This window comes from Natator depressus, chromosome 5 (assembly GCF_965152275.1).
Source record: "Natator depressus isolate rNatDep1 chromosome 5, rNatDep2.hap1, whole genome shotgun sequence".
Lineage (NCBI taxonomy): Eukaryota > Metazoa > Chordata > Testudines > Cheloniidae > Natator > Natator depressus.
Genome location: NC_134238.1, coordinates 5,903,532 through 5,926,049, shown reverse-complemented (window position 1 = coordinate 5,926,049; position 22,518 = coordinate 5,903,532). Strand labels below are relative to the sequence as shown.

The 22,518-nt window shown below is 42.3% G+C and overlaps 1 protein-coding gene across 4 annotated transcripts in view; it reads right to left on the bottom strand.

Moving 5' to 3' along the window:
* The window catches only part of KIAA1328 (KIAA1328 ortholog), a 269,075-nt gene that overhangs the window by 150,672 nt on the left and 95,885 nt on the right, over positions 1–22,518 (bottom strand). For all 4 annotated transcript variants that reach the window (XM_074952292.1, XM_074952291.1, XM_074952290.1 and 1 more), the window contains one exon: positions 5,503–5,630. In XM_074952292.1, coding sequence (XP_074808393.1) covers positions 5,503–5,630 — 128 coding nt within the window. The remainder of the gene's footprint in view (positions 1–5,502; positions 5,631–22,518) is intronic.

The following is a 22,518-nucleotide window of genomic DNA, read 5'->3' as shown; positions in this document are numbered from 1 at the left end:
TCTCTTTTGCTACTCCACATTCCTAATCCTGAAATCAGCTTTTGGATCCTGAAAGGCGATGTTGCACTGGCAGTCCAAGTCTGCAGAGAATGGGCAGCCTTATCAGTATTAATCCACATAAAAATAAGGAAGGAAGAGTAGAAAGGTGAACAGCAGAAGATGCCATGATGAGGGGTGTGGCTTGAGATCACAAGTCAAAAAAAAGTTAGATTAAAAACGGGAGGAAGAGAAGAACAGAGACAAGAGAGTTCTAAATAGACCACATTAAGAGGCATTTCTTTACAAAGTGTAGTTGGGTGTCCTCCCATGTGGTTCTGCAGGGCAGAGAACAGAAAAGATTACCTATATTTAACTGCTCTTTGAGTGTCACCTTTGATTATCACACTTGTGGGATTGATGCCCCTGGCAGCTCAAACTACAGGTGCCAATTCCACAAGTGAGAATAGACAGCAGTTACAAAAAGAAGGAAATGTTATCTACCTCTGTGTAACAAGCCAGGAGGGTTATGGTTAGGTAGCAAGCCAATAGCTGAAGCTCTTACAGTCCATTTGATGTATCCAGGCTTTCCTGACCGCAATCAAAATAAACAAACAGAAAAAAGTTCCCCGTGGTCAGCGATTTAAACAGAACTCAGGAAAGATTAAGATTAAAATTAAAGAGTCTGGACAAACTGGAGATATGGTCTGAAGTAAATAGGAGGAAATTCAATAAGGACAAATGCAAAGTACTCCATTCAGGAAGGAACAATCAGTTACACACATACAAAATGGGAAATGACTGCTTAGGAAGGAGTTTGGATCACAAGCTAAATATGAGTCAACAGTGTAACACTGCTACAAAAAGGTAAACATCATTCTGGGATGTATTAGCAGGAGCGTTGTAAGCAAGATACAAGAGGTAATTCTTCTGCTCTACTCCACACTGATTCGGCCTCAACTGGAGTACTATGTCTAGTTCTGGGTGCCACATTTTGGGGAAAATGTGAACAAATTGGAGAGAGTCCAGAGAAGAATAAAAGAAGTGATTAAACATCTAGAAAACATGACCTACGAGGGAAGATAGAAAAAAAAATAGGTGGGGTTTGTCTAGTCTGGAGAAGAGAAGACTGAGGGGGGGACATGATACCAGTTTTCAAGTACATAAAAGGTTGTTACAAGGGAGAGGGAGAAAAACTGTTCTGGTTAACCTCTGAGAAGCAATGGGCTTAAATTGCAGCAAGGGTGATTTAGGTTGGACATTAGGAAAAACTTCCTACCTGTCAAGGTGGTTAAGCACTGGAATAAATTGCCCAGGCAGGTTATGGAATCTCCATCATTGGAGATTTTTAAGAGCAGGTTAGACAATCACCTGTCAGGGATGGTTTAGATAATACTTAGTCCTGATGTGAGTGCAGGGGGTTGGACTAGATGACCTCGCAAGGTCCCTTCCAGTCCTACAATTCTCTGATTCTATAAGGCTTTCTTCAGCCTAACCAACATAAGAACAAAGGTCAGTAAAAAACCTCCTGGATCAAGTCCAGTCCACAAGTCCATATAATACTGTTCACAAATTTATCAAGCTCCATCTTAAAACTGATTCAGTTGTTTGCCTCCACTACTCCTATTGGAAGGCTGTTCCAGAACCTCCTCCCCCAACACAAATGTCACTGAGAAGGGTGGCTTTTTCTGGCCTAGAGTTTAAGAGCAGTAAAAAGTAATTTTAAATCAGACCAAATAAGAGCTCTTCTGTCATTTCCTTCTTCCTCCATGTGGGAACTGTTTCTGATCATCAATTCCAACTTCACTCTTTCGGACACAGCTGGGAAACTACTGCATTCACTACAGAGAACTTTGCCCTGCTACCCTGACACTTAGAATATGCAGTTCTAGTCAGAAAAAGCACATTAACTCTCTTTGCCAACCCCTGAACAGGGTCTAACGTGCCTGGTCACCTCATTTCTGGTGTTCTCTCAATAGAACTTGCTCCTCTGTGAGGATTAGGATAGGTAAATCACAATGCTGAATTGTCTACCAGGTTCTCAGCAACTGTAAGGAAAGTGCTCATGACCAATCAGATGATCTTCAACTATTTAAATTATGTAGATATGCTAGTCAATACCTTCTTAGTCCACATAGCTAAATGGTCTCCCAAACTTTAACACTTAGGCTATATGTCTACACTGCAATTAACCCAGGCTCTTACATGGGTTTTAGCCTTAACTCCCCCTTTCTGACTACATAAAAAACCTCTAGCCCAGGTTTAAAGGTGCTTTAAATATACAGGCTAGTTTACCTGGCTGGTGATGTAGGTTAGGAAACAAGGCTTAAACTTGGCCTGGAACCCACACACTTTGCAGTAAGGACACAGGCTAAAACACTTGAGTCCTCCTGTCTTCTTTCTTTAACCTCCTGGACCCCCAGGTGCATCCACCAGTTTCTGCCATTTATTTCAATCTTGTGCTGGTCTGTTCAGGCTTCTGAGTGTCACGTTGATGGGTTTGGCTTCTCTATTGTTCTGCATAATGTTTCTCTAGGTCACCTTCTTTTTCTCTTTCCACGCGTGTCCATATTATCACTTGCTCTGGAAGATATGTTGGCGGCATCCATAAAGTGTGTCTCAGCACAAAGGCCCATTATATATGCCCCCTGTGATAAATGAGAGGCAGGTGGCTCCCTTTTGTGGACACCCAGCCAGCCAGTTAGCTATAGAATCCCTCTTGGTAGCTGTTCTCTACTTCCTTTACCTGTAAAGGGTTAAAAAGTCTGACTGCATGCATAGGTAAAGGGAAGTGAGTGGGCACCTGATCAAAAGAGCCAATGGGAGGGCTAGAACTGTTTAAAATTGGGAAAACTTCCATTTGGCTGTTGTTGTTCTCCGGGGAAGAGGGCAGCAGTTATGCTGTGAAAAGCTGAAGGCCAGGTATGAAAATCATCAGAATCATACCTAGAAATTGCTTATTTGGAAACCCAGATATGTAAGTAGATCAGAAAATGTGTAGGAAGACGTGATTAGGTTTGTTTATTTCTTATGGCTTATGGACTCCTATGTGCTAACCCCAAATGCTTTTGTTTTGCTTGTAACCTTTACGCTGGACCTCAAGAAGGTTATTCTTGACGTTTAATTTTTGTAAGTGGGTTTTTAAAATCTAGCAAAAGCCTATATTCCAGATGTATTTTCTTTTTAATAAAATTTAACTTTTTTAAGAACAGGATTGGATTTTTGGTGTCCTAGGAGATTTGTGCATATGTTGTTTAATTAGCTGGTGGCAACAGCTGATTTCCTTTGTTTGCTTTCTCAGCTCTTCCCCAGAAGAGGGGGTGAAAGGGCTTGAGGGTACCCCACAGGAAGGAATTCCCAAGTGCTCTTTCCTAGTTTCTGAAAAGGGGGAGGAGGAGGTGCACTTGGGTGGTGGCAGCATCTACCCATCCTAGGTCAGAGAGAAGCTGTGACCTTGGGAGTTTAATACCAGCCTGGAGTGGCCAGTATTAATTTTTAGAATCCTTGCGGGCCCCCACCATCTGCATTCAAAGTGCCAGAGTGGGAAATCAGCCCTGACCCCCCACATACAGGTGATTGCAGAAATAATGAGGACACGGCTTTGCAGTGGGGATAGTCACACCCAAGCCAGGCTACCAAAAGGTGCTCAGACCTAGGTACCAACAACTTGAATTAACTGTGTAGAGTAGACATAGTTGCAGAGAGACTGCAACCAGTAGGAGTTCACAAAAGAGGAGCTCAATACCTTGAGGTTCATAGAAGGTTGACCAAAAAGCATCAGCAGGGCTAAAGTTAGAAAGTAGCCAGCAAGAAGAGGCCTCATCTTAAACAAGAAAGAAAGAGTTGCTGCCATTAAAATGGGATGAAAGGAGGGCAAATGGGACAGGCAAGGTGGAAGGTCTCAATGCACCACATTACAGACACTGGGGCTGGAGTCAGTCCCAATCATGACTCCATGGCACCAAACTATTCATCAAATGGCAATGAGCACTAGGTGCTGCACTGATATGTGCTGATGCACCCATTATTGAGGTGATGCTTTTTTACTTGTGTCTGCCTTTATATTTTGGCATAGAAGCTATGGTGGATGACCTGATACCAGGTATTACCCAGGAGCAAAAGATAAAGATATTTGTCTGTCTCTCAACTGGTTCAAGGTAAAAAAAATCTCAAACATAACTCGCCTCCTCATGAGTAATGGCCTCACCACAAACACAGCTGGCACTGCCAGGCTGGTCTGTGTTGAACTACTGAAAGAGCTTCAACTTGGCTTTTTCAAATTCCCCAGTGAAGTGCAGGTATGTGAGAGAATAATAAGACCAGAAGTTCTCAGGCAAGATTTGCTAATCTTAGGAACTCCACACCAGTCAAAGATTCACAAGATTTTAAATGTGGCAGAACACAAAAATTTCTATCAATATTTATAAAACCCAAACCTCACCAGCAGGACATTGTATATAATAGGAAACTGAAGGGGAAAGTCAGTTCTTCTTTCTAAATACAAAGTTAAGTGCTGTTACACACTTATTAAAAAGAAAAGCCAAATGCCACTCACCAGGATAGACTTCATCAATAGCTAGCTGTGTCTGTGTAGTTTTGTTAGAATGCAAGCTCCACGAAGCACAGTGTGCCACCTTCTGGGTTTTCTACAGTGCTGAGCTCATTGCCAGCACATAACTGTTATGATAATAGAAGCCCCTAGCAGATGCTTCAAGGCTCAAGACCTAAAAGCTATACCACTATTAGAAGCTACAGGCTCATGTGAGACACCAAGGATGGAGATCTGCAGAGGGAATTTTTTGAAGAAGAGTAGATAAGAACAACATTGGTCAGAGCCATTATCTTCATCTTGGCAAAAGGATCAGCTATCAGCAGGTACATAAATCAAGTAACTAGCTATCAGCAGATCACTAATAGCAAGGTCTTTAGCTACTTTCTGGTTTCAGCATATGGGAACCTTAGACCACTTAACCAGGACATACAGCATCTCAAGCAATACTTTCTCTTAACTTTATGTGCAATTAGTAGCTGTTTTATGAAGGTTCAAAATGAGATGGACTCCCTCATAGACTGGAAAAGTTCTTATCAGCCAAGCTCACCTGCTTCCACCTCTTTTTCACTCACTGAAAATTATGCTGGAAATTTAAAAGGCTATTTCTACAATGATAGCAAATTCCCTTTGAAGCACATGTTGTCCAAAAGGGCTCGAGGAAGGCAACAGCACCCCTTACCTTTTTCCTTAGACTGCAAAGAAAAGGATTCCTCACAGCTCCCGCTGCAGTACAGTAGAATCAATGAACTTGACCTGATTTACTGATCCAAGGGTTGCTTTAAGTAATAATTTCTTACCTCTAATCCATGTATTAGGGGAAAAGGCCATGGAAAAGCCAATCACAGAATAGTGCAAGAACGTTTATATACTATAAGACAACACATTACAGTTACAGCCCTGACAGTAAGTGAAAGGGTTTTTCAATGGGATCAGCAATGTAGTCATTAAAGAAATGGTGAGGGGAGAGACCTTACCTGCTGCTCCTTCATCTTGGCAGCACCAAGCTCTGAGAGAGAGACTGTTAGCTTTTCTTGCTGTTCAGATAGATACTTCTGATATAGACTCAGAAGTTCCTGGCATTCTCTGTACTGCTGCTGCAGAGGTGAGATAGCAAGTTAAGGGGAAAAAAATATTCTGTATTGAAAAGTAAAAATCAAACAAATACCAATTTATTCTGTGTAAATCTGTTTTTGTCCTGTGGTAACTGAAGCCATAAAATGCAGAGTTCAGAGAAAGACACACCATGTGAGCATGGAGTGTGTGGGGGGAAGGGAGGGTGGAGATGGATGGTTACTATGGATGTGCCTAAAGGGAAATGAAAAGACCAAGCACAAGTGCAATCTTATCCCCCAGCCATAAGACAGAGACAAAGGACCTTCTCCAAATTTACAAACACTTGAAGGGGCTGAGTACAGGAGGTAGGTTATGATATTTCAGTTAGCACAGTTACAGCCCTCTTTGCATATGTGGTCCTATTTGTATTCAACTAAGGAGGATAGTGCTAATGCTTTAATTATCAATAGCCAACTGGGTAAATATTCCACTTTTTAAGTACAGCTATGGATTTGGTGCCCACATACTCAATTTGAACTACTGATGGATCATAAACACCGCCACAGTTGCAGGACTACAGGCCTTTCAGAGACCAGCAATGATTTTTGGATTGTTATCTGGAGAAGCAGCAAACTGTGGTATTTGCAAGGGTATTAGCTATAGCGTCCTGCCTTGCTTGCAGGACTGAAATTCCAAAAGGAGATAAATCTGCTCTTCACCTGTCATTGTGTAATTCCCTCCCTTGCTCATTTAGCGTGGTAAACCATTTATGCTCCCCCCTCATTCCACCCCTCCCCGATTTCAATTATGTATGCGGCTCAGCTAAGGGCTCAATGTCCAAAGAGATTACTCTGAATAAATACTTTAATAACAAGTCATCACAATTAAGGTAGGGAACAAAAACTTCTTCAAATATATAAAATGGTGTTGAGTTACAGATTTCCTTAACATTTTTTATGATCTAATCATCACTTCTGGGCAAATTCGTGTTGCAATCATTTTTGCCAATCATGGCTGCATAAATAACTCGCCGCTTTGTTATTCCCCATTACGATCCTTTTAAAAAAAAAAAAAAAAAAAGCCAAAAATGGGATGAGCAAAGCTTTTTGGGGGCAGAGCAGAAGGGAGGTGATTAAGATCTAATGCTAAAGTAATAAGGAGAGCTTCTAAAACACCTTTGCTCAGCATCTTGAGATAAAGGCGGGTACAAACAATGGTCTAAATAAGCTAATTGCTTTTGCTAGTCAATCTATCTGAAGCTTGAGCGGTTTTACGTTTTTGTGCATTTTGCCAGAGAGCACCAAAAGGCTGAAGTGATTTGTGGTGGTCTCAGGAGTCTCTGCCAGCTATGATGTATATAAAAGGAATTTTTTATTCCGGCTGTAACCATAGGCAGTAATGTTTATAGTAGGTGAACATATTAGCCTGGACGCAGGGCATGAATTTTACTGTAGAAAAAGCCAGTACATTTATACGGCCTAAGAGTTAAATGTCAGTATCTGAAGACAAATTATAAGCAAATTCATTTAAACCCACGTTATGTGGCAGAATATAAAAACAGACAATCCTATCTTTATCAATTTTTTATGTCTCTCTTAATTCACTCCACTTCCAACAGCCCCACCCTCATACAACAGGACTTTACCCGACTATCTACCCACCGCTGTTCCCTATCTATGTGGGTGAGTGGAATGTATACCCTAATGGGCTTCGGGGTATACACATAGTTGGGGCGTATCTATTCTTGTTCTTGCCAGTGCAATATACATAGTTCTGTATTTCAAACATGAAAATTATACAGTATGAGAGTCACACCCAATGAAATTAATACAGTGGGAATGCATTACACCTGAGGGCCCCAAACTCTGCTCCATGGGCCACTGGCAACCTTGAAGTGCTTGCTGTGCACGTGATGATGCCTCTTCTTGCTTCTAGCTGCTCAATTTAATTAAAAGAGAGCTGAAAACATGACTTGCTTCCCTAACATTACTTCTACACATCAGCAATGGCTGGCATTGTCGAAAGGATATTGTGCGTTCACAGCTGGGAGGGGTGATGGTTTGCATGAGCATGAAAGGTCGGAGAGAAGTCCATGAGACTTTTTCCCTTTTTAAATATGGTTCACATTGTGACAGTGGTTAGGAATCCCTGCATTAGAAGATAAAACCTTGTTCATTCACACAATACTAGGGACATTCATTGTGAAGTAACGAGTAAGCAATCAAACAAAAAAGGTATAATATATCACAAAGTGTTCTCTGTTCATTCATTTAGACAAATGTAGCTTAGTTTTAGCTATGATGATACTTCTTACTAAGCTAGTTCATTTACTGCTGTATAATTTTCTAAGACGCAAGCCTTAATATGAGATATTACTCTTACACTCTATTAAATCTTTACTAAACGTGGGGAAAGAGCACCTTACTTTGTAGGAATTAACAAGATTCTACTCCATACACGTTCAATTGGGAATGATACAATGTTGATACAATATTGATGAGGAGGCTATAAGTACCTATATAGACACACCGGCTGATGAAATACTTTCACAATCTGCTTTGAAGAAACTCACAAATTTCATGGAGGGGAAAAAAATAAATCTATAGGACTACAAATCCTAGAATTGAAACATAGCTAAATGCTCAAATAAGGTCACATCTCTAAGAGTTCAAGAGTCCAAATACTGGATTAACAAGATATTAATTATCTGATTACAGCTGTTTAGGATTTCACTGAACTGTATTCTCATTTGTTGCACAAAAACCTAACACTTGAATTACTGTAATTTGCTACACACAAAAAAGTTTGTTAATGCAGTATTAAGCTTGTACAGTAACAAGAGACTCATAAGAAGTCAGGAAATGCAAAAGTTCAGGTTTTAACAGCAATATTAATTCACCATGCTACATATCCCATCTATTTTATAGGATTCATTTAGTGAAACAATAGATTAAAGTCACAGATACAGAGTTCATATATAGCTCTGAGAAGCAAAAACCTTGCTCTGAGAGGTTTGTCTTGGAGAGCTGGGATTGCCCAAGCAGCAGGTGCTAGTAGCATTATGCTTGTGGGGACCAGAAGCAGACATACTTCCATAGGCACAAGGGGTGGGGGGGAGAGGAAGAGGGGGTGAGTGAACTAGGTAGTATGGTGGCCGTTAATGTATGCTCCCCCCAGCACTGCCTTTCAGCTGCAAACTGACATACAGGATTGGGGCAGGACCATGGCTACTGCCCACTGCTCCAACTTGCCCCTTCTGAGGCATTTAGGATTGTTGACAGTAGTAGCAGCCCCCTCATGAGTTTACAAGTATAAGCAGCTGTATTATAACTACCAGTTTCCCAGTAGTCAGGGAGTCAAGGGCCCTCCACCGCATCCCACTAGCGGAGCCAGAATTTGGTCCTTAGGAAAAAATAATAGCAAATACCGCACATCTACACGGTAGGCATGTTAGTATTTACTTGACTTTTTTGTAATGTTCACAGTGCAAACTGTAATGTTGCAACAACACAGGGTTTCCCTCCCCCTGGCACGCCCTTCCCCATTTAATTTCCTAACATTTGGTTCGTTTGTTTTTAATTGAAAACCTGGGGGTTCTACCAGGGGCTCCCCCAGAAATTTTTCCCATAGTACGCACAACTGAACCACTAGTTTAACTTCACATGGAGCCACTTAGGTCTGGCCTGGCTGCCCCTCGTCGAGAGGACAAATTTCAGTGAGTGGCATTGCGACTTGGGTGTACAGCATTGCAGCGCCACTCAGGTTTAGCACAATGGCCTCTCCGCCATGATGGAAGGGCTACTGGGCCAAATTTCAACCACTCAGTTTGGGGGGCTTCTCAAACAGGGGCCAAAGGCGAACTGCCCGTTTCCCCACTCCCCAGGTGATGCTGCCCTTGCCAATGGTATGCACCACACATATGGTGTATACAGCTATGGGCACCACTGGGTTCTTTGACTTACAGAGCCTACTTCCTCCATCAGCTTCCCCAGTAAAGCTTTTCATTTCTGCATATTCACCTGTGCAATGCTGAAAAACAATCAACCGGTGCATCGTTCTCTAACCGTACCCACTGCTTTACAACTTGAACAAACCAAGAACCAACGTGATGTGGCTTCATCTACTCACACATGAAAAGCCACATGCACAATACTAGCAGTTTATTTTTTATAAACAAGCATGTAGAAAAAACATTAAAATCTACACCAAAGTGTTCTAAGATTCTAAGCAAGGGTAAGGCTGTGTCTAAATTGCACCATGGTGCAACATAGGGGGTGTGAATTTCAGAGCTCACCAAAACATTGCACTCTGCCCTCTGTGGTTACTGCTGGCATGAACTAAAAGCTACCTAGTTTGCGTTATCATCTTCCTTCAAACAGGACTATGTTAACAGAAACTAGGTACCTTTTAGTTCACACCAGCAGGGCCCACACAAGGCAGTAAGAGGGCAAATTGTGGTACACTCTGCAATTTCCCGCTCCCCCACATAGTCCACAATGCAACACAGTGTAGATAAGACCTAAATTTAATTAGAAGATCACACTGCTCTTTAACGATTCAGTTTATTATAACAACTTGTATTTAAAATATAAGCACTACATACACTTATATCCTCCTCCGGCCCCCTGTTCAGTTCACCTCAGAACAACAGGAACAATATGAATGCATTGCCACAAAGCAGAGTCTGGCCACAACACATGCTTCTTGGGCCTTCAAAATTACACCACAAAAAATGTGCCTTAAACCTATGTGAATTATTGTTCTGTGAAAAGGTGAAGCCTGGTTACTTCCACATAGCTTTATTACCTAAATTCTGAAGATGCCGTGAAGACTGAAGTTAATAAAATGTTTTATGAACAACTTCACTTCACTGGTTCTTATATAAATGAGCTTATGTGGACTGTATGGCACAATCAGGTTAAGAACCTGCTAGGGAAATTTCTGCATATCCATTTTTCAATATATTAAAAAGGTTCTGGGGCAGGCATTAATGCTGGTGCAAGAGTATTCAGTTCAAGTCAAAACTTCCTTGGGACTTGAGATCTTCAGGAAACAAGTATTTGAAAGCACTATGAAGGAGCAAGGTAAGTATAATAATATAGTGCTATGCTCTCAAATGTGAAGCCCAAGAGACATGTTTTCATTCACACTTGACTATTTTAATGCTATTAACCACTAGCTGGTAAATTAATCCAAGATGCAAAAGTGAAAGAGAAAGACACATAAGGAAAAAGGTCACAATGCCCACAAAAGTTAAGAATCGCACTCCTGTTTGAAGCATCATCATCATGTTATTGAATGATATACCTCTCATATAAAGGAACTGCTAATACATTCCCATTCTGTTTGAAGGGAAATTAAATTTACATTCTTTGGGAATATGGTATCATAATTAGTTCATGACTTGATTACACTTTGAAGTGAGCCAAGACTGCATATGGCGCATACAAATTAGTTAAGTTATGGTTACCTACCTTAAGCAAAAGCTACAGCATTCAGAACAAAGTTAGGGACTAGGCTAGGGTAGTCCTTTTGAGCTTTCAGACAGCATATGTAAGATATCTAATTCAAATCTCTTCTGTTCCCATCTGGCATCAATAAGTCCAGAGTAACTTAAACATGCAGTTTCCGTCTCCACCCATACCACCTGCACAGTAATTGTTAAAATTGATTTAAAAAAGCAATGAGAAGCACTAAACTTCCTATACTGGTCAACGTACCGATATGATTTATTTCTACAAATAAGATGAAAATTACAGGAGCTAGTGACAGAGCTACATGAGCTAGTATTTGCAGCTACCAAGCCACTTTATTCTGCTTAGTCAATGGCTTTCCTGAGTATACATTTAAAATAAATTTGAAAAGACTGAGATAACACAATAGAATGTAGGGCCTCTGAAAACTGGTCAAACCAAAGGTCACTACAGCAAGACTAAAGGAACAGACTAAGAGCTTTCAAAGTTAAAATTAATTCCTCATAGTATGTGAACACTATTAACCCACAGAAGTCTGGGTTATTTTACCTCAAAGTTCTTACTACGGACTAATGAGTTTCTTAATCTGAAAAAGCAGAAACTTCAGTAGGTAGTTTGTTCAAGCAAGGAGCTCAGAACTGGGCCCCTATGTCTTAAAAATTATCATTGCTGGATGTGCCAATTAAGCTAGACAGCTTGCCTTCAGTGGGTTCCTGTCCAAAGGTGGGTAAAGACACAACACACCACTTTTCGTTCCATGTGAAATGCACACATGCTCCAGCACCCATATAATAAGCATGAAGAAAAATAAAAATGAACAAAAAAATTAAAAAACTGCTCACACAACCTTCCCCTGGGGAGAGGGGGAGAGAAAGAATGAATCAAACACAATAGATACTAGTTAAGTTGCTTAATGCACAAGTAAAAGGTGCTCAGATATCACGGTGATAGACTCAATATAAGAACTGAATAAACAGAATACACACAATACAAAACACTATTCTTTATAAGAAATTGCTAGTTCCAGCCCATACAGCAATAGGGTTTTATTCTTGGTTTAAAAATTGTGATGGTATAGAATGTTCAAACAAGGGTCAGGAGAGAGAGAGAGAGAGAGAGATGAGATCACACCTGGGTCCATTAAGGAAGCTTTGCCAAAATCCATATTGATTTTAGAAATATGCAAATTTCCTTTAGCATTTCCTTGGGTGGTGCAGCCATTATCTGAGTTGAGTGGATGCAGTTTCTCTTGGAATGGTCAAGAACTGTATTACTTATGCATTTGGCCATCATAATTGTTAGATGTATGATCCTTCTGATGGGGAGCCTTGAGGATTTAGTAGTACATGATTTCTCCCCAGTAATACTCACAGCATCTGTGAAGGGCTGCACATATTTAATCGTGCGCAGTAAAAAAGTAAACTCAACCTGTGCTGTGTTGGAAGAATGTAAAGCCAAAGAGAGTACTACACCTCCCACCACCAAAAAAAAAAAATCCAACAAAAAACCATGCTGTTTTTTCCTTTTACATATTTACAGTGCAAAATTAAAACAAATAAAAGGAACACTGCATAATTTAGCTGTCATTTTCGATCAAATTGCTCATAATTGTAACCATAAAATGATAATATTCTACCATATGTGCATCTGCAAAAGATGACAAAACCACTGGTCAGCTCCACAGTGAAGAAAAATAAACCTAACACTCCCCCTAGTGGTCATTGATGGGGATTGCAATAGCCTAACATTTTATAGAGCCACAGCATTCTTCCTAAATTTAAAGGAGAGAGCAACTGTCAAACCTGGAGGTTAATTTTGTCATATAGAAGGGTCTAGCAATTCATTCTGAAACATGCAAATCAACTGTGTAATCCTACTGATACCATTCTTCCTAAAATGAATCCCCTTTATTCACATTCATTCATGGTATTACATTAAATGCCTATCTCTAGAAATGCTCAGTGTTTATTTGGAGACCTTTGTGAGAATTTAAAAACCTTTGATAGTAGCAACTGTTACTGTTTACATTAAAGCTATTAGTCAGACCAATACTACTTGACAGTCAAACAGCTGTGTTCTTTTCTCTACTTTGACAACAGACCTCCTTTAAGGAGTCTGAGGGGGGAAAAGATGGTTTTAGCCTGTGGGGAAAATGAGGTATCTTATACAGCAGAGGGATGCTCATCCTGTTCCATCAAGGCACATTAATGGGAGTTATTTAACAGGATAAAGTATGAACTGGGTGGCAGCTGTTTGGAGGACAGGGTGGGGGGCTATGAGGAGATGAGAAAGACACCAGGGCTGTAAAACCTGAACTGACTCAAGGCAGAGCTACAGGACCTCCATCTGAATTAAAAAGCATACATATTAAATTAAAAGGACGGCTGCTTTTCAGAGAATGAGAATGTAAGCCCACAAAACATCCTCTCATTTTATAACAAAGCTAACCAGGTTTGGTCCTGGTTAGTACTGGAATGGGTGACCACGAGGGAATACATAGCGTTCTAAGTCTTGTTGCTTCCTTGTGAGAAACAATCATCACTCTTCACAATTCTACATATTTGATGACTCTGGCTGAAACCTTCTCTTCTGGACCTCAGTTAGGAATAATATTGAGAGAAAAGCAGATTCTCCTTAAGCCACGTGGCAGCTCCACTGCGCTCAGATACAAAGGTTTCCGGTTCAATTCCTTGCTGCAGCTGAGTCCTCAACAATCAGAATAAATCTTGTTTGTTGTCACCTCCCTCTTGTCACCTCTTGTCACCTCTTGTTTGTTGTCACCTCCTTTTTGCAGCCTGCATTGCCTACATCAGGCTTGGCTAGTGTGAATTATTTTCAGAATGCACTTAAAGTGTATCATTCCCCACCTGTAAAATGGGCATCTGAGCCCCCCATGTCTTGTGATCCTTGGATGAAAAACACTAAGGCTTGTTGCTGGACAAGGATGAGGAGAAAGAAAAGCTCAATACACCAGGAAGTCTTGCCCTTCTTGTGGTACTGCTTCCATGGGTGAAACAACAGCCTGCATGCTGTTCTCATTATAACTATACAGAATCATAGATCATTCTAGCTAATTTTTTTTTCCTTTTAGAACTATTGCTATTTTGACAGCTTTTCTAACCTTGTTAGAACACAATCTGCTAGCAACACTGTCGATGAGGGAAATGCAAGGCACTCTCTTCTGAAAGGCAGCCGAGGTCAAATCAACAAATTCTGTACACGTATTATTACTAATTTTAATTTTTTAAAACAAAAATCTTGTGTGGTAGAGAGTCACTTTTCTGTCATGTGTGTCAGCTGCATCTCTGTAATTTAGATGAGTATTTCAGAATGATAAAGGCTTCAGAAAGTTAGTGCTTTCTTCTAGAAACTGGCCTCAAATGCACCACGCTGAGACGTGCCGGTTACACTGAACTGAAGCCAATGAAGAAAAGATTTAATAACAGTCTCATTATAAGGTTCATTGTTGTAGGACTACTTAATATACAAGATTAACACATCTTATCTCCCAGTTTCACTGAAACCTATTATACCCCTCATTAATACATGCACATTGCTACATCATTTACAAAGCCAAGCTCTCAAACAGTATTGTCTGAAAGAGGGCGTGTTCTGCTGCTTTTACTAGGGCTATTCTCTCTCCAAGCAACCACTGTGCACTAATATGAACCCTAGAGCTCAGAATGCAAGACTTTGTTTAGAGAAACTATGCAGTTCTCTTTAGAGCTGAGAATTAAAAAGACAACTTGTTTTCCTTCACTCGGATTTAGATATCTGAATTTCAGTTCCTCTAGTTCCAGATCGAGAAGGGGACATGCCTTTCCACTAGCTAGCACAGACAAGCAGAACCATCGCCACCAAAATCTGAAGACATTCTGGTGTTCTCTGTTCCCTTGTGATTCAAGATTACTAAGTAGATTAAATTAAAGAAACAGAACAAAGAATCATTATTAATCATGTAAAGAAAACTTCTAGAAATATTTTATCTCCAGTAAGGCCCAGAAATAGATCTCGCACGCACACACAAAACAAACCCTTGAGTGCTAAATACAAAACTCACAAATGTTCACCTGCAAATGTTAAGTGGGACGGTCTCCAAACTGGTGTACCTCAAGTACAGACACTAAGCTTAGATAGAAAAAAAACACTAACATCCAAACACTACTGTTTGGACTGTAAGCTCAAGGCAGAAATTGCCTTTTGTTAGTATAGCACCTAGCACAATGGGACTAGTTACAGGGGCTTTGGGGCATTCACACAATGCAATAAAGAAAGAAAATCCGTTTCACAATAAAACTCTCGCAGGAAGCTGAGTACTGGAAAGAGTCTTTTCTAAGGGGGGTGGGGGAAATCTACAGCCTATAATATACCTTGGAAGTGAATGGTGTCTGACAAATGAACTAAATTCCCACCCAGCCCCCACCCCAAACTTGAACTCTCTAAAGCCACATTATCCAATGACAGGGGTTCTAAAATGAAGTGAAGTACTGGGATTTGTAGTGTCCCCAAGGACAGCTGGCTTAGTCTATGCAGCATCTAGTTTAGAGCCATCCTGGGGTCACCGAGATAACTCTTCATAGATTATCCTGTCAGAAGAGAAGGCATAAACTTGGTTAAGAGCTAACTTGAAAGCATCCATGGGTTAGACTGACCTCTGGGAATCTAGTGCACAACTCACAAAACTTTCCACTGTTCCATTGTGAAGATGCTTACCTCTGGCTTACCCCAGCTTTGTATCAGCAAATCAAGTGCCTCAGAAAAAAAGAAGTTATTTACTTGTACAGTAACTGATGTTCTTTGAGACGTGTAGTCCATATATATATATTCTATATTAGTAAAATGCACCTCCACTCTGCATGCATCAGAGAATTATCTAGTTAACAGTACCTACCAGACTGGCACATGCGCCCTTCCCTTTCTTCACGTGCTTTGCGAGGGTATACATGATGGAGCCACCCCACCACACTCCATTCCTTAACCGCTGCGGGGATGGTGGGTGGGCTGTGGAACATGTCGATGGATTACACATTTCAAAGAACATTAGTTAGTATACAGGAAAGTAACCTCTCGAGTGCTAGTCTGTATACATATTCCACGTTAGGGGACTCCCTAGCAATAGCCCCACAGGGAGTGAGTATGAGGAGTCTCTGTAACTACGGATTGCAACATAGATCTTCCAATCTTGCATCTCCGTGGCTGCCTACGCTAATGTACAGTGCTTCATAAACGTGCATATGGATTACCAGGTTGCTGCTCTGCAAAGTCCTGAATTGGGAGGCTCACTAGAGAGGCCACAGAGGTGAACTGCACCCTGATGAAGCGAGCACCTACTCTGCTGGGCAGCTGCACACTTGCTAGCTCATAACATGGCCTGATGCATTGGGTAATCCAGTTTGATATTTTCTGCATAGAGACAGCTTCTCCTTTGACCTTTTCTGTGTAAGCCAGAAACAGCATGGGCAATTTCTGTAAGGATTTTGTTCCGTCCAGGTCGAACAATATGGCTCTGCATACTTGGTGAAGATGGAGGGCACTGTAGGAAGCACAGAGGGCAGGACTCAGTACTGCTAGTATTTGTTGTTCAACACAAACCTCAGAAAGCACTTGCATTACGATTGTATCGCGATGTGGAAATGCATATCCTTGGAGTTGAGGGCAACCTTTTGACCCAGAGAAGGAGCGATGGAGGTGAACTTGAGCTTCTTGGATAGAGGTGTTGAAGGCTTTGAGGTCTAATATCAGGTAAGCCCACCCTTTTTCTTGGGAGTGAGTACGTACCTTAAATACAATCCCCACTCCCTCTCTCCCTCTTCTACAGTGCTCATAGCAAGAGACTGCACTTCTTGTTGAAGCAGAATCTCACAAGAGGGGTCCCTGAAGAGGGACAGAGAAGATGATGTGAGGGAGAGGAGGGGAGAGAGGGAGAGGAACTGAATGACAATCTCTCTGGACAACCTCCAAAATTCAACAGTCTGAGGTGATGTTGGACCAGGTCTTCCAGAAGAGGACCAGACAGTTGCCAAAAGGAAGGGAGGGCAGAGAACACAAAACAAAAATTGTATGCTGACCTTGGGCACCAAGCCAAATGTGCTGCCTGGCCAGTACCACTGCAAGGAGATGTGACAGAGAGGTAGACACACTCCCCCAAACAGTGGATTTTCTCCTCCAGGGCCTCTGTCTACGGCCTGGGGGCTCAGGCTTTCGTTGATAGGGTTGTGGCCTGAAGTGAATTCATCTGGAGGCTGGGGTATAGGTCCCCAGGGAACTGAGGATTGCCCTAAAGTCTTTGAGAGAATCTCATTTCCGCATCAGTTGTCTCATGGAAGAATGAGCAACCCTCAAAAGGCAGGTCGTCAATCGTATTCTGTAATTCTTTTGGTATGCTGCCAAAGTTAGCCAGGAAGAACTGCATATCATGACTGCTGTGGCCACTGCTCAGGAGGGTAAATCCACCAGACCCAAGGCCACTTGTGGTGCAGTTCTGACCACCACATAACCTTCCACCAGATAGTCTGAAAATCATCCCTATAACCTTAAAGAAGTTTAGCAATAAAAGGTGGTAAGGCACATCAGTTGACATGGTTATATGTTGCCAAGACTGCCTTGTAGTTCAAGATCCTCATTTGGAGACTCAAAGTGCAATAAGACTTTCAGCCTGGCAGATCAAGACACATGGACTCTATCTTTAGGGGTCAATTTCTGGTTGCCCTGGTGAGTTTTTTCATAGGCTGCCATCACCAGCAGGGATTCTGATACCAGGTGCAAATCAAACTCCTGGTACCTGGTAGTTGGGACCTAGTATGGTCTCTCTGCCCATTTGGACACTGGTTTCAGTGACACCAGTATCTGCCATAGACCATTTGTGGGTTGTAACAGCCCCTCATTGATCAGGATCGCTACATGTCTGGGTATTGATATGTGTAAACTACTGAGACCTTCCATGGTGTGTTGCACACCTCGTCAGTTGGTTTCTCCAAGGCTGCTGCCTACCCATTAGGGCCTGGAATGCTTGCAGTCCTCAAGGGTAGAAGCTGACTGGTCAGAAGCCAGGACATCATCCAACAATGACAAAGTAATGGCTGGTACCATCTGTTGTTTAGCAGGAACCTGCTGGATGAGAGCAGTGTGCTCCTGAATAGTGGTGGGGACGTGTCCAGATGCTGGTGCTGGTGTGTGACAGTCTGTGCCATGAGCACAGTGGGAAGGCTGGTCTTGGGTCCCCGGGGGCCCACATACAACACATACCAAGATCATACAGCACCAGAACCCATGAGGTTTGGTATCAGAAGTCCAGTACCAGACTGGGTTCAGACCATGCTCTGCCATTGGCAATGAACATGCAGATCGTGTCCTCCTAGACAAGACCAATACCACAGAGTCCCGGGACCTGAATAGGGATGGCTGATGGCTTCCTCGTGAATCAGAAGAGGAGAGGGAACAGTCCTGCAACAAAAGGGGCAGGGGAAGGGAGCTCACCTCATGGTTGTAGGTGGAACTTGACCAGACAAAGTTGCCAGATCGAGGAACCTCGTTAGTGTCATGCCTGAATGCGGCTCCAATAGCCACAGGGGAGCATGCCCTATGTGGCATAAGGAGGGGTATGGCTGCAGATCAGTGTGGGGATGACTGTCCGGGGGCCAGTGCAAGAGGCAACAGAGTAGTTGGTATCAGAGTCAGGCTTCTGCCTGGTACTGCAGCAGCTGGCAGCTTCTCGGTTTGCCTCAGTACTGAAGAGGCTAGAATGACCGTGGACATACTGGCCTGGGACTCTATCATGTCCAGTTCTGCTTGGCTTGTACCAACTTTGGTGCTCAGGGAACTTTTTCTAAGTTTTGAGGCACCTTTAATAGCCAACAGTCTGGTAGCCTTGCACAGCCTCAAAGTGGATGTGGAGAGGGTGATGTTCACCTTTTCTTTTTAAAGGGTTAAGAGCCTGATCTATGCTTTCCAGGTGAGGAAGGCACAGGCCTCAGAGACCCTTCAGCCAGTTTGGAGGTTGAGGATGGAGCAGTCTTCAACAGCCTCCTGTCTTCCAAGGGCCTGGATGCCTGCAGACTGACCTCATCACCTGCTCCATAAGGAAAACCCTCAGGAGCACCAGCTCCCTTTTGAGAAGCACCTGAACTTTCACCCCACTCCAGGACATGAACATATGAGGTGCCTGTTTTGCCTCAATGAAGGACATCATTCAGAGGCATGACTGCCTCATAGGGCAGAAAGTTCCGAAAGCTCAAGGATTTGCCACAGTCAGACACTGAGATTGGCACTGCCAGTGACCGCAGAACGAGAAGAGTTTTTGTTCCCCTGAGGCATCCCGAAGACCTAGCTAAAAATGCTTGACACTACTAATTAAATCATTGCTCTAGGAAAAATTCTGAGAAGGGTTGCTCGGACGTACCACAGGTGATAGAGAAGAAACTGGGTATGGCAGAACAACTCTGCTTTTTATACCATGAAGAAGTTTTTGAGAAAGGGACAGGCACATATGCCACCCCGACAGGTAATACAGATTAAAAAATTCTGTGACACATGTGCATTGGATATGTATTCAGGTATTGTCAGAGCATATTACCACTACTGTGATGGTTTTAGAGTAACAGCCGTGTTAGTCTGAATTCGCAAAAAGAAAAGGAGTACTTGTGGCACCTTAGAGACTAACCAATTTATTTGAGCATAAGCTTTCGTGAGCTACAGCTCACTTCATCGGATGCATACTGTGGAAAGTGTAGAAGATCTTTTTATACGCACACAGCATGAAAAAATGGGTGTTTACCACTACAAAAGGTTTTCTCTCCCCCCACCCCACTCTCCTGCTGGTAATAGCTTATCTAAAGTGATCGCTCTCCTTACAATGTGTATGATAATCAAGGTGGGCCATTTCCAGCACAAATCCAGGGTTTAACAAGAACGTCTGGGGGGCGGGGGGGGGGGGGAACAAGGGGAAATAGGTTTCCTTGCATAATGATGACTTAGCCACTCCCAGTCTCTATTCAAGCCTAAGTTAATTGTATCCAATTTGCAAATTAATTCCAATTCAACAGTCTCTCGCTGGAGTCTGGTTTTGAAGTTTTTTTGTTGTAATATCGCAACTTTCATGTCTGTAATCGCGTGACCAGAGAGATTGGGTTTTAGTTGGGGGCTGAAGGTGACGGCTAGTGGCGTTCTGTTATTTTCTTTGTTAGGCCTGTCCTGTAGTAGGTGACTTCTGGGAACTCTTCTGGCTCTATCAATCTGTTTCTTCACTTCCACAGGTGGGTATTGTAGTTGTAAGAATGCTTGATTGAGATCTTGTAGGTGTTTGTCTCTGTCTGAGGGGTTGGAGCAAATGCGGTTGTATCGCAGAGCTTGGCTGTAGACGATGGATCGTGTGGTGTGGTCAGGGTGAAAGCTGGAGGCATGTAGGTAGAAATAGCGGTCAGTAGGTTTCCGGTATAGGGTGGTGTTTATGTGACCATTGTTTATTAGCACTGTAGTGTCCAGGAAGTGGATCTCTTGTGTGGACTGGACCAGGCTGAGGTTGATGGTGGGATGGAAATTGTTGAAATCATGGTGGAATTCCTCAAGGGCTTCTTTTCCATGGGTCCAGATGATGAAGATGTCATCAATATAGCAAATCAGATGTCAAGAATTGTAACATTCATAAACCAGTCAGAGAACACTTCAATCTCTCTGGTCACGCGATTGCAGACATGAAAGTTGCGATATTACAACAAAAAAACTTCAAAACCAGACTCCAGCGAGAGACTGTTGAATTGGAATTCATTTGCAACTTGGATACAACTAACTTAGGCTTGAATAGAGACTGGGAGTGGCTAAGTCATTATGCAAGGTAACCTATTTCCCCTTATTTTTTTCTACCCCCACCTCCCTCCAGACGTTCTTGTTAAACCCTGGATTTATGCTGGAAATGGCCCACCTTGTTTTTCATACACATTGTAAGGAGAGTGATCACTTTAGATAAGCTATTACCAACAGGAGAGTGGGTTTGTGTGTGGGGGTGGGGGGGGGGGGGGGGAGAAAACCTGGATTTGTGCTGGAAATTGCCCAACTTGATTATCATACACATTATAAGGAGAATGATCACTTTAGATAAGCTATTACCAGCAGGAGAATGGGGTGGGGGGAGAGAAAACCTTTTGTAGTGGTAAACACCCATTTTTTCATGCTTTGTGTGTATAAAAAGATCTTCTACACTTTCCACAGTATGCATCCGATGAAGTGAGCTGTAGCTCACGAAAGCTTATGCTCAAATAAATTGGTTAGTCTCTAAGGTGCCACAAGTACTCCTTTTCTTTTTGCGAATACAGACTAACACGGCTGTTACTCTGAAACCTGTCAATTCAAAGAGTATGTGCAGGGAAGGTTTGGCATAAGTATGCGGGCCACCTTCCTGAAACAGAGAGATTGGCAAAAATACTGTTCTGCATTCTTGTATGAACATTCCCCTGAGAATGTGCATTAATCTTCAGGCCACTATTTCAGGAAGCCCTGTACTCCAGGAGATGGTAGTTTTGACATGTAGATTCTGAAGCACCCTTTTGTAAAAGTAAGCATAGCCAAAAGGCGTTCACACTGAGACCGCCACTTACAAAAAAGGAGGCCTTCAGACAGTTGACTGCAGCTCTCTCAATGGGCTAGCATCTGAGTAAGTGCAAGATATTCCTCTTGGGCTTAATTGCAAGGTCCAAGACTTAAAAAGGTAGAAAAAAAACTGTGTACTGCTTGGGACAGTGGTGCTGGAAAGATAATATTACCAGCCAGTTTACCAGGTACAATACCACCAAGAGGCCATCTTCACAAAGAAAAGCCCAAATCCTCCAGCATTCAATCAGTGAATACATGAATGACTTGTCAGTGGGAACAGAATAAAGTCCTCTAAAAATTAAAGACCCTCAATGACAAGTGTGGGGGAAGCAGAGAGAGAACTGTTCAGGCAGGTATGTTACAGGCTTAACATACACCAAAAAATTGGTCACAAGATTCTCCTGGTGGCCACATTGCAGGCCACAGCATGGAGTTACAAGCCTCGGAGGACCACGTGATGCATTAATGAAGAAGATAGCTAGCACAAAGAAGCTGGATAGGTTTTCTATACATTCTTGACCTATGTGAAGATGATCACACAGTCAGTCAGATCCCTCCACCCATAAAGCTGCTTGCTGTTAAGCCAAGAAAGGATTCTTTTAGAACTACAGTGAACTGTAATCCAGGAAGCCCCAATGTGGTATATGGCTTTCCATGGAGAAAGGACATTTTAGTGCTGGCAGTCATTGAGAAGGTCTACCTATGGAATGCATTCCCAGGACTCCAATTAGTCTAAAGCCAGCCCATAATAGATGAATAAAAAGAAAACATGACAAGATCTTGCATGCTGGATGAATATACATGGCCTGATTTGGCTTGTTTTCTTGTAAACAAGAAACCAACATTCCCATGTTCTTCCTACTGAGACTGGAGGGGGCA